The sequence below is a fragment of the Sinohyriopsis cumingii genome, chromosome 11 (genome assembly GCF_028554795.1).
Source record: "Sinohyriopsis cumingii isolate HCF-2022 chromosome 11, ASM2855479v2, whole genome shotgun sequence".
NCBI lineage: Eukaryota > Metazoa > Mollusca > Bivalvia > Unionida > Unionidae > Sinohyriopsis > Sinohyriopsis cumingii.
This window is the reverse complement of record NC_142971.1, coordinates 52,953,030-52,966,039: the sequence shown is the minus strand read 5'-3', so window position 1 is coordinate 52,966,039 and position 13,010 is coordinate 52,953,030. Positions and strand designations below refer to the sequence as shown.

Below are 13,010 nucleotides of genomic sequence, written 5' to 3'. Positions count from 1 at the left end.
ACAATTATTAAGTTTTGACCGTTCAGTAGAATATATTGCTATGAATCATATCAATCACTAGGTCCACTCTTTGTAAATATATTAAGATAAAAGCTCAACCCCGAAATTTTAACTCTGCTGTCATCTAACAGGATATCTGCTTCGTATCAGTCTTCAAGGTGAGCTATTGGTTGGGAACCTATCAATAGAGGGCAGGGTAATTATATTCAGAAGTATGTGTCAGTATGATTAGTTTTAACACACGACACAGAGAAATTTCTTCAGTGAAAATGTGTCTTCCGCGGTATGCGGACGATCTATACTAAGTAAAGAACAATATGCTTCAGGTGACAATGATGAGGGCCTCGGTCCAACAGTTTGTGTTTGTCTACCTCTTGTCATCTGCAACGCTGCCAGGAAGGGTGGAATTGGCTGCCACACAATGCAACACTGCAGCATCCAACCTGCAGGTCGGTGCTGGAACAACATGTTTCTTGGTCCCAGGAGTCTATAACTTTTCATCTGTTGATATTTCTGGGACTGTTGAAGTTCAGTCACAGGCAGGAACAGATAGAACGGTGACCATAGTATCATCATCTTCCTTTTCGGTAAATTCTGGCGGGAAACTTCTTGCAGATGGGGCCGGAGACGTTGCCGGTCAAGGGCTGGGAATGGGAAATTCGGTGGGATCAGGAGGTAAATCATTCTTCTCTCTTCTTCTCATACTCACCGCTCCGGTGGCCTAGTGGTTAGAGCATCCGCTTCTGATGCGGGAGGTCGCGGGTTCAAACCCCGGCAGAGTCATAAGAAAGACTTATAAAAATGGTACTAACAGCTGCCTCGCTAGGCGCTCAGCATTAAGATGTTAGTGTTATGACTGATCTGCCTGGTGCCAGGATAATGTGACTGGGTGGGACATCATGCTACATGTCTGCGGCATGATGTTTCAGTCTAGAAATCACTATAAACTGCCATCATACTGCAGCCATCGTAGCGATGTGACTGACAATTGTTAAAGCCACGTTAAGAATCTAAATCACATTCTTGTACACACACTGCATCCACCGTTCTTATCCATGTTTCTTTAGCCAAATATATACAGCTTTTCTTTTCTTTTTCTGTTGGTTTTGTTCCTTTGAAACAAGAACAGGTTTTACGAGACTAATTACTATAATTAACAAATAAATCGGGAAATTTCGAACACTCTTGATGGTCTTTTGCTGTGTGAAAAATTGTTAAAGATAAATTGGAGCGGAGGGCCATGCCTAATGATACAAAATACAGGTTGAATGAAAGACGAACCAAAATAATCTCTTACGATGTATAAGAAATTTCATCGATTTCTTCTAGATAAGGTTCCATTTGAGTTTCCAGAGAAAACAATGCACCTAATCCAATTTTTAAAACGTTATTTTTATTTCAACACGTTCAGCAAGACATCAAATTTAAGAACCAGATGCAAATACAAATCTCGAATTTGCTCCAGATAAGCACTGTCTCAGCGTGGAAAATACAGCGTGCATTATGAAGCGATAATGAGTCATGGGGAATTTAGAATACCAGACCACTTGGGCTATTACTTGTCTTATTATATTTGATTTAAATGTCTCTTTTTCATTATTGACATAATAATCACAACAACTAAGTAATTAACCAAACTATCGTTAATGTAAATGCTTATATTGAAGGCCTTTACAGTCAGACAACAGCCAGGATTTAATACTTACTATTAGACAAAAATAACTTACTAATTTTTCTTTACTTCCCTTGAAATATGCTCCTACGTGTGCGAATTTGCCATATAAACTGACCACAGTAGAGGGCAGTTTGTGCGTTACGAGCGCTTTAGTTTTCCAAACGAGACATATACTTATCGTGTATGGGTGTCTTAGATTTTTGAACGAAATAACCAGGGAAAAATATTATAATATCGTATGTTGTAAAACGTATACAGATTAACTATTATATAATAAGCTTAGACTAACCATAAAACAATATGATTTTAGAGATGAATTTGGACGTACGTGTCAAATACACATATAACTACACTAAGTTAACAATATATATATATATATATATATATATATATATATATATATATATATATATATATATATATATATATATATATATATATATATATATGTAACGATGAATTGTTTCTGGCAATACATTAAGATACTTTCAAGCTGAAACTGTTACTCATAATGTTTTTGCTACTGAAACAAGGTCAGTTGATTGAACAAAGTAAATTATATAATTTTAATCATAATTCAAAAAAGTATGGATATATATAAATTTCAGGTCATGATAGTATCAGAGTCGCACTAGTAAATAACAATGACGATAACTGTGGTTTTCTCATCATCTAATTTTTGTCGGTTATCAAATGTCTAGATAAGATCCTCTGATACGGGATATTAAATACATTCTCTCTCTCTCTCTCTCTCTCTCTCTCTCTCTCTCTCTCTCTTGACGATGATGCGAAAGCACTCAAAGAAATCAAATATGGATACATTACTGATTTCCTCTTTGTTGAATTACTGTTTACTACAGCAAAAATTGAAAAGCTTTTCCCCAGAATTCCGAGTTTGGAGTTATTATTCCTAAAATCTGAAATTTAACAACAATATGGATAAAGGTCACAATGGTCAAATTAGGATAATGGAGGCAAGCTCTACCCTGTAGAAGGAACACATCACACTGCATGCTTAAAGATGAGTTTATGGCCTCTTTATTTATTTATTTATTTAATTTAATTTATTTATTTATTTATTTATTGATTTATTTATTTATTTATTTGTAAGTCAGACCACTTCAAATATACCCGTCATGTACTACTAATCATAAAAGTGAGTCGAGTCGAGATTTATATTGGAATCTTCAGGGAATTGTACAAAATGGACGTTATAAATAGAAAATCTAACAAAAATGACTAATTTTAGATAATTAAGTTCATGTCCCCTCAAATAAATTACCAAACTAGTATATTTTTCTGCTACTCTGTTTATAAATGACGAATGTATGCGACTCTTTACGTTTTCTTCGCGTTCTAACAATGTATGTTGTTGTTGTTGTTGTAGGGTTTAACGCCATTTTTCAGCACACGATAGGTTATACATGGCGGCCAGTATTAATGGTGGAGGAAGAACCCGGGAAACACCCGGAAAGAACCACCGACCCACGAGAAGCTACTGGCAAGCTTTCTCACATACCCACATGGCTGAATCCGGGACTCGAACCCACGCAGACAGAGGTGAGATGGCAGTGATCCGTAACGGACAGCGCTTTAGACCACTCGGCCACTCGGGGCCCCTAACAATGTATGTATGTATGTATGTATGTACGTACGTACGTACGTACGTATGTATGTATGTATATATGTATGTATGTATGCATGCATGCGCATGTGTATGCGAGTGCGTGCGTGCGTGTGTTCGTCTGTCTGTAAGTATGCATGCATGGGTGACGGTACATCATGAAATTACTGGCTACATTGTCTCAATTAAAAGTTCTTATCTCCGTCATTTTTAGATTCAATGTCAAGATCCTGGATTGCTGTTTGTAGATTCAAATTCGATGTCCTAGATTGATATATATTTTTATATTCAAAGTCGAGGTCATTGATATTTCCTATGACCAGTTTCACATTTTCTTGTTATTACTTGTTTAATTTAGTCAGTTAATAAGTTGGAACAGTTTATCGTTATTTTAACTACTGGGACTATTAATAATAGTGTCACTTATAGAGTCATTATAACTATTGGAACTATTAATGTCAGAGTGTTAGTTATATAGTCATTGTAACTAACTTTTAATGCCAGAGTGTTACTTATTGAGTCAGTATAACTGTTGGAACTATTATTGCCAGAATTTTACTTTTATAGTCATTGTAACTAACTATTAATGTCAGAGTTTTTCTTATATAGTCATTGTAACTAACTATTAATGCCAGTGTAAAAGAGTCATTAAAATCAGCGTCTCCTCGTACATTTGTCAGTCGTCCGAAGAGAGGTTTATAAGCATCTATTTACCTCACTCACTTCAAAAATGTCTTTTTCTCCTTTTCAACTTTACAATTTAAATTTATGATCTTTTTGTATTTTAGTTACCTTGTTCTATATTTATACAGTTTCGCCTAAAATGTTTAATGTGATGAATCTCATTTTAATGTGAGAAATCTCATTTTAGTGTGAGAAATATCATTCTAATGTGAGAAATCTCATTTTAATCGCGATCACATTCAAATACATAATTTGGACACGTATTCTGTTCTATATCAAGTTTAGGTTCCAGTACTTTTTGATACACGGGCTACTGTCCTATATCTTTTAATATTGTGTTGACCATTTTTTGCGTCAGTTTTACAAATTTAAAAAAATGTTTACGCTGATATCAAACTCGGATTTCATTATGTCGAGGGAAACAATATCCTTTAGGTTAATCTTGTGAGAAATCCCGAAAAAGACGACGCAACTGGATATAATGTTTGCCTCGATTTTCATCTAATCATCCAGTGTAGGCAGCATGGGATAATACGATAACAGCAACGACAAAATAATGATACATTTTTTAAACAAGGCAAATGTTACAGCTTTCTTATTTCGCAAAATCTTTCCTATAATGTGTTTGCCTTAGAAAGTGTGTGTGTGTGTGTGTGTGTGTGTGTGTAAATGTGTGCGTGTTTAAACCTTAAAAATATGCGACTACCTAATCTTATGTCGTCAGAGAGAAGTATTTCACTTAAATAGCTTTTACTGTTGTTTTTAAGTTATCCAACCTACCGCATCGTGACCAGGAGAATATTGATAAACGAGATACAATGTTTTCACACAGTAATTAATTTGATTACATCTATGTAACCAGTAAGATCAAATGAGTATTTTGGAAAATATTTATTTACAAAAACGATCTTTGATAGTCACGATGAAAACCTGATCCTTAATTAAGTAATGAATATATTGGACAAAATGTTTGGATTTGAACACGGCTCAGTCTTTGTTTTTGTGTCGAAAATTTATTTTTTGATTTACGAAAGCTTTCAACTACGACTTGTTACAGATGTATTTTAAGAGTTATTATTAAGGTGATACAATAAACCTGATAGTAAGACCTCAGTTTAATCAACTTACATCTGATTTAAATTCAGCCTCGTCTTGAGGTCATAAGAAACAGTTTACGAGTGTAATGTTAGATCAAAATTTACTGATGATTGCTCTACCGGAACCCATCAACACAGCAAGTCCTTTGTACCATGAATTAAAGGTAAGATAAATCGTGTTCTGTCTGGCATCTGTTGGACTTGTTTTTACATGCAGAGAGTAACTTAGATCGAATCTCAATCAATGTATGCGGCAACTCCATTTTTTTATTATCAGGAAGTAACTACTTGAAATTAACCAACAATTCGTCATCTCTTGGGCTTGTTTCTACATGCACAGAAGGCTCAAATTCACTGTATTTATTTGTATGTATTTTTCTTTATTATTCCTATTCACGTTTTCACGCATACCTTTCATCCGTTGGTAACATACCTATTTCTCACTGCGCCAAGTCAAACCAAGTGGTATAAAGCACCCGCTTTTACCTATCACTGCCATCTCATCTATCCGCGTTGGTTCGAGTCTCGGGCTCGGCCAATGTCGGTATGCGCAAAAAACGTGCCAGCAGTTTCCCGTGGGTCGTTGCTTCTTCCCGATGTTGTCCCTGGCTCTTCTTCCACCAGTTATACTGGCCGCCATCTATCGTGTGCTGAAAAAAAATGGCGTTAAACCCACAACAACATAACCACTACCAACAACACTGCATTTATAAAAGGTAAAATTATTTCACGTGACACATCAGCATATTACAAGTATGGCAAAGAAAGATGTCAAATGTAGTCTCAGTGAACAAAAAAAAAAATAAAAAAAATACTGTCATTCAAAGCGATGATATTAATGCAGACTCAGACACCGATTCAATTCCTATATAGGGTACGGAATCTTGGATGAGTTCTACTACTAAAAAGAAGTGGCGGCAATAGACGATAAGGTTGTAGTATTAAAGTAAATGTTGCAGATGGCAAATTGTCATAATTCAGTTGAAAAATTTCACTATTGTAGCCACCATGATGATCGTTACCAGTAACATCACCGGCGGCATTAATATCACCACCAGTATCATGATCTGGAATACTTACTTACATTTAATTATAAGTTTCCTGACTGATTAGTGAGAATCGCCAGTTCAATCCACGAAGCCCCGTATGTATGTAGCAATGTGTTTATCTGCGACCTTGGGTAGCGAGTCTGACGTTTTGTATAATAGTCATTTCCACTAAACTTCAACTTTCGTGTGTTCGAAAAGGAGTCGGGTCTGTGTTTGGGGATATGTGGATAATATCCGTATTAATAGTTATTGTATGAAAACGTATACAGATGGATGTACGTCACAATGGCAACGTTTTATTTCAAATATTAAAAGCAAAAATTGATACATCATTTTTATCAATATTTATTTTTTAAAACATTGTCAGATTTAGACTGTGATGCACTTTTCTGACCTTCTAAAAATTCGAGTCTCGGCTACGGCCTATGTAGGTATGTGAGAAAGCTTGCCAGTAGCTTCTCGTGGGTCTGTGGTTCTTTCCGGGTTTTCCCCCCTGGTTTTACCCCTACCATTTATTCTGGCCGCCACGTATATCCTATATTGTGCTGAAAAATGCCGTTACGCCCAACAACAACAACAACAACCTTCTTAAATGATGGATACATGGTCAAAGCTTCACTCTGCTTATGCACCCTTGGTGTGATACTAGTATTTAATTCTTTATTAAAATATATACTTGTGCAAGTCATGCATCTATTTTTATTATTATTATAGATGACCTTTGCTATTTAGGGTCAACGAAAATGTGATCTGTCATAGCAATCACCACGTTGAATGGCTTCTCTGCCTTATACTGTACGTAAGACATTGTTAATGTACTCCTAATGCCCGACTCTCTCTCCCCTCTCTCTCAACAGTACCCATAATGCCATACTCTTTGTAATATACCTCTAATGCCAGACTCCAGGGACGTTATTTCAACATTTCTTTTTGAGGGGGGAAGGTAGACTTGGGGGGGGGGTAAACTTGATTCATGCAAGTATCAACGCGCTGACTAACATATTAGAGAGAGAGAGAGAGAGAGAGAGAGAGAGAGAGAGAGAGAGAGAGAGAGTAATAGCAGGTACGTCATTTCAATTTTTCGAAGGGTGGGGTGGCAAAACTTGACGGGCTTGTTAATTTTCGTAAGTAGGTTACAGCAACTGTACAGCACATGCAAATTCGGCGGGGGGGGGGGCAAATGTCCAAATGTCCCTTAACCCCATGACTTTCCTTGCTAGACTCTCTTTACGATACCCCTAATGCCATACCCTCTCTAGAGTATCCCTAATGCAGACTCTCTCTACGATACTTCCAATGCCATACTGTCTCTACGGTACCACTAATGTCAGACTCTCTATTGGTATCTCAGTAGAGATGGGATTGGCTCAAAGTGACAGAGATTGATTTAAAATTATGAGACTTCTTTTTGCAACAAAGTTCTGCTGATCAGTATGTCTAACCTGAATAATCAAAAATCATTCCAAAATCTCTAGAGCCAGAATGGTAGGTCACTGTGATCTGGTTTTTTTTTTTTTTTTTTTAGTCCGTGGTAAATAGTACACTCTACGACGAAGATACTCGTCAAGTTTGATGTCGGTATCAAGAGGACAGTCAGAGAAAATGAGCTAATTGCAATATTTAATATGATCACTGTAAAAAGTAGATTGTGATTTTTTCTTTCTGCCTATAGTGATTTGTACCCAGCAAGACAAATTACCAATCAAATATCATGAGTATACACACAACAGTGTCAGAGAAACTGAACTAAAAGCAAACACTTAAGATTGACATCTACACCAATGGCAACATCGTCGGAAAGTTGATATTTAATTCGGGCCTGTCCTTTGCAGGGGAAACCAAATAATGCCAGAGGCGGCCTTACAATCGCTGCAACAAATGGCGCCCTAGGTGAACCATGCAAACCACCCCTCCAATAATTTCTCCTTAAATTTGGTGTCCCATTTAACTTGGCACCTAGTTCGCCTATATGGACAGGCCGCCCCTTGAATAATGGTCATGTTAGTGTCCAAGATTAATCTCTTTTACAGTGAACGAAACGATGCATAAAATGTCATGCATATCCACACTTTTTAGAAACGCAGACAATATCATACACAAATAAACTTAAAAGTACAATAGTTAAATTCACTTTCAAACAAAAAATACTGCGTTAGCTGCATCAGTCATAGTCTTACAAGCAATAATTTTTTGTTTTTTTTTTGGTATTTATTTAAAGGTCATTACCGTGTTAACATCGTGTGTTTCCTGACGTACGTGTTTCAAAAAAAGCTTCAGTAGAAGAAAACGTCTAGTAGATATAATATACTGCCTTTTTCTTCCAGGTGGCCATGGCGGGAGGGGAGGAAACAGTGCCTCCTTCATCTTCAGTTCCAGATCAGAGTCAGCAGCCTACGGGTCTGTGCAAGCCCCAACCCTGACGGGGAGCGGTGGTGGAGGTGCGAACGGCGGCGCTGGTGGCGGTGCTTTCCGTATTCAGGCCACGAACACCATTACCATTCTAGGCATGATATCCGCTAATGGCGTTGACGCCGGGAGCGCGAACTGCGGCGGAGGAAGTGGTGGTAGTCTACTAATAGAGGCCGGTGTAATAACCGGAAGTGGAATCCTGTCGGCACGAGGGGGTCGAGGTAGTGGTAGTGGAGGAGGGGGAAGCGGTGGAAGGATTTCCCTAATACATAGCATCTCCTCATTCTCCGGGAAAACTTTCACGGACGGCGGAATGGGAGGTATGGAATGATTTCGGATTTCAATCATTGGAGAAAACAAAATCACACATAAAATTTAAAGCTGATGTGATAACAAATAATCCATTTTATTCCAATGTACAACTGAATCCTTCATCAACTTTCCTCTTATCGTCAGACATGTATATAAATGACATAGTAGTTGGTTTCCATTGACACACACACACACACACACACACACACACACACACACACACACTCTCTCCTTCTCTCTCTCTCTCTCTCTCTCTCTCACACACACACACACATAGTTCATTTAAAGTATTTTCTATTACAATATTGATTAATTAGATTTTTTAAAACATTTCTAATCTACTGGACGAAAGTTGTCTCGTTACCAATTCAAAAATGCACTCAAATATCAACTGAAATTTCAGTGGGCATAATTCTCAGAGACTTTCATTAAAGATAAATAAGTAAATATTCGTTATCTTTTTCAGTATTATTCTCATAAAGGTCTGCAAAATAAAGGAATTTCTTTTGTAGCAAAAATTACATCAAGTGGTCGGAAGATGACTTGTCTGATGCGTATTCTGTATCCGCTTGTAACGATAAGCAAAAACATCAGTTTAAGATCGCTTGAAACAGTTAGCAAAAAACATGAATTAAAGATCACTTGATGGATCATCCTTACAATTTCTTTCTTATTCTTTCTGGAATAAATAACAGATATTTAAAAATAATAATAATACATTTTGCGTCTCTTAAAATTTATAACAAATATCAAGGAGAAAAAGTATAGAGCGCTTATACATTATTTTTGAAAGTCTTATTATTATCTAGCATTACTGTGTAACAAACACACACGCATCAATCTTCGTGATCTTTTCTCTAGAAGAGTCAATGTCGGCACTCACAGACACACGTTCATCAGTGCAGAGTAGAATAATTTCGTTACAGCGTTTTGTACGTAAAGTGATATGTTACCCTTTAGAACTGCAAAATATTGGAAGATATAGATAACATTTACGCCAACATCGTTTTTAATAACCAAAGTTATTTTATTTATAAGAACGGATATTCGTTCTCCGTCCAACTCACCAACCAATATTGGACATGGGAGGACACATTTTGATAACAGTACTTCTGTTACAGAATTCATTTGATAAATATGTACGGATTTCGTCTACAGAAAACAAATATTGTCCATGATGCAAAAAAAAAAAAAAATGTTGTAATTTAGAAATCTGAGCCCCGAATTATCGAACTCAAACCCAAATACAAGTGGTGTTAAGATTCACTAAGATTTCATGATGAATATCTTTTTTTGTCAATTATTAAGATACAAAAATAAACAAATCAACAAGCAAACTTACCATCCCATAAGCACATCACTGCCATGCTTGTTCAATCTTGTTACGTTCAGATCGTTAACGGTTACAAATATCGAACTTTATTACATGACCTTTAGCCTTTAACTTTTACCTTTATTTTGGGATGCTTTTAAGTTCACATAAAAAACGCACAGAAATGTACATGTATTATAATATCATTATATTGTGTCTGCATTTTATTGCTTTCATACAGTAATTTGAACAGTAGGTGCCGACTAGAGAAATTCACAGGTCTAGACGTATTATTTTCTCAAACATGCCAATACAAGTTCTCACAAGCTTGTTATTTTGTTGAAAACAGGACATCTTCTGTAGTTTGATCTATAATAGTTATAAACAAAAATGAAGTTTTGCCATTAAAAAAAAAGATCCCATGCGTGTTGATTTGTATAAGATAGGATACACCAATACGCATAGCAATCATACGGTCCAATACATTTGCTAATATGGTGCACAAACTTTCCTCCGTCACAAACAACAAAGATTTATTCGGATACACCCTAAATTCATTTGGTGCATTGTTTTAGAACAAGAGGCCCACACGGACCTGGTACCGCTCACCTATATACATTGGTATAAAAGACAAATATTATAGTTAAAAAGACAAGTATCTTGGGTTGAAAGACATCTATGACAAGAGAGTAAGAACAATAATACTTTGCGTAACTTCAACTGATGCTACATCGGCGTCTTTCATATGAATATGAAAGGTTTTCTTGCTAGAACTCGGTCTATCATGTTTGGTCTGACATGGTAAGGCAATTTTGGAGACAACATCGTACTTGATGGGAGAGGTAGATACGGTAAGGCAGTTTTGGAGACAACATCGTACTTGATGGGAGAGGTAGATACGGTAAGGCAGTTTTGGAGACAACATCGTACTTGATGGGAGAGGTAGATACGGTAAGGCAGTTTTGGAGACAACATCGTACTTGATGGAAGAGGTAGATACGGTAAGGCAGTTTTGGAGACAACATCGTACGTGATGGGAGAGGTAGATACGGTAAGGCAGTTTTGGAGACAACATCGTACTTGATGGGAGAGGTAGATACGGTAAGGCAGTTTTGGAGACAACATCGTACTTGATGGGAGAGGTAGATATGGTAAGGCAGTTTTGGAGACAACATCGTACTTGATGGGAGAGGTAGATATGGTAAGGCAGTTTTGGAGACAACATCGTACTTGATGGGAGAGGTAGATATGGTAAGGCAGTTTTGGAGACAACATCGTACTTGATGGGAGAGGTAGATATGGTAAGGCAGTTTTGGAGACAAAGTCGTACTTGATGGGAGAAGTAGATATGGCTGTACTTGATGGGAGAGGTAGATATTCCGCCTGGTTACTATGGAAGTCACGCCGCTACAATCGGATCCACCCCAAGCACAATTCTGACATAGCCCATCCAAAAGGAACATTCCTGAAAGGTTAATCAAAACTGATTGGTCCATTCTAAAGATAGAGTCGACAACTGGTTTTCTATTTGGTTGCTGTAGAAGCCACACTCTTGCTTGGGGTTCCGCTCAGAACAAACTGTGATAGAGCATGTCCGAAGAATCTTTCCTTCAAAGTTTGAACACATTTGCTCAGCTGTTTTGGAGATGAAGTACAAAAATAGGTTGTATACTTAATTGCTACATGAGCCACGTCGCTGCTAGTGTGCCACCCTAGAACCGGTCTGGTAGGATTTGTCATATAAAATGCTACTATCAAGATTAATTAAATTGGCTCAGGTGTTCTAGAGGAGGTAAAATAAGTTCCATATTGCTGTAGTTGAAGCCTCTGCTTCGTCATCCATACATCACATAAATGACACACAGCCTACAAAGTTTGATCAAATATGGCGCAGCTGTTCTAACAAAGAATTTAAAATTATGTTTTCCATATGGTAGTGTTACAAGCCATGGATATTTGCTTGACCTAGCAGTGTTAAACCATCGCGCGATTCCGTTAGAAGTCATAAGTTTACTCCAAATTTCCAAAGACTTCCATACAACTTCAGCTGTAAATTAGAAAGCCCAACGTGGTGTCCATTCTATACATAAATTTACTCTAATCAAAGCAAGACCACATATCTCACAACTTTCCAATTGTCTATCAACCGCACATCTGCGTGGTTTCTCTTCATCAACTTGTCGTACCGTCAGCAGTTCACGCCGTAGAAGCTATCCCCTAACGCTGGGAACTATTTTTACTACGCCACCTTAGGCCAGTCGAATCATGGTTTCGGGCTACATTTCGCCTGCAAAATTGCATCACATCTGCCACCATGGCGACATAAATGGTATCTGCCGAGTCCCATCTTGTTCATACCATTGTGTAATTTACCGATCTCCTACCATAAATACTGCAGCTGCAGTCACACCACCAATGTACCCCAATAGATTTTAATAGGAACTATGGAACGACAGGGACACTCATGCAGCTTTGACCTGAATTCATCAAAGTAAACCACGGCATCATGGAAACTCAGTAATACTTTACTCCGGGAACCACACCATTGCCATTGAGCCACCTTGAGCCATCCCAACCGAGTTCTAATAGAGCATGCCTTATGAACAATCTCCACCAAACTGATCAAAACTGGTTTATCTGTTCTGGAGAAAAGTTGAAAAATGTTTTTCAACTTTTTTGTTAAAGAAGTCACACCATTAATAAGTGATCCGCTCCGAACAAAAATGTTCTTTAGAATATTTCATATTAAACATTCTTACGAAGTTTGATTAAAATTGTCTGAATCGTTTAAAAGAAATGTTGAAAATAGGGTTTCCACCAGCTTGATATGAAGGCCACGCCGTTGCTA

The 13,010-nt window shown here is 37.3% G+C and overlaps 1 protein-coding gene across 1 annotated transcript in view; it reads left to right on the top strand.

Annotated features, from left to right (window-relative positions):
* The first annotated feature begins 279 nt into the window (after positions 1–279).
* The window catches only part of LOC149788460 (uncharacterized), a 95,430-nt gene continuing 82,699 nt past the window's right edge, over positions 280–13,010 (top strand). Inside the window, exons 1-2 of the mRNA XM_089973521.1 lie at positions 280–675; positions 8,454–8,858. Coding sequence (XP_089829647.1) covers positions 318–675; positions 8,454–8,858 — 763 coding nt within the window. The 5' untranslated portion in view covers positions 280–317. The remainder of the gene's footprint in view (positions 676–8,453; positions 8,859–13,010) is intronic.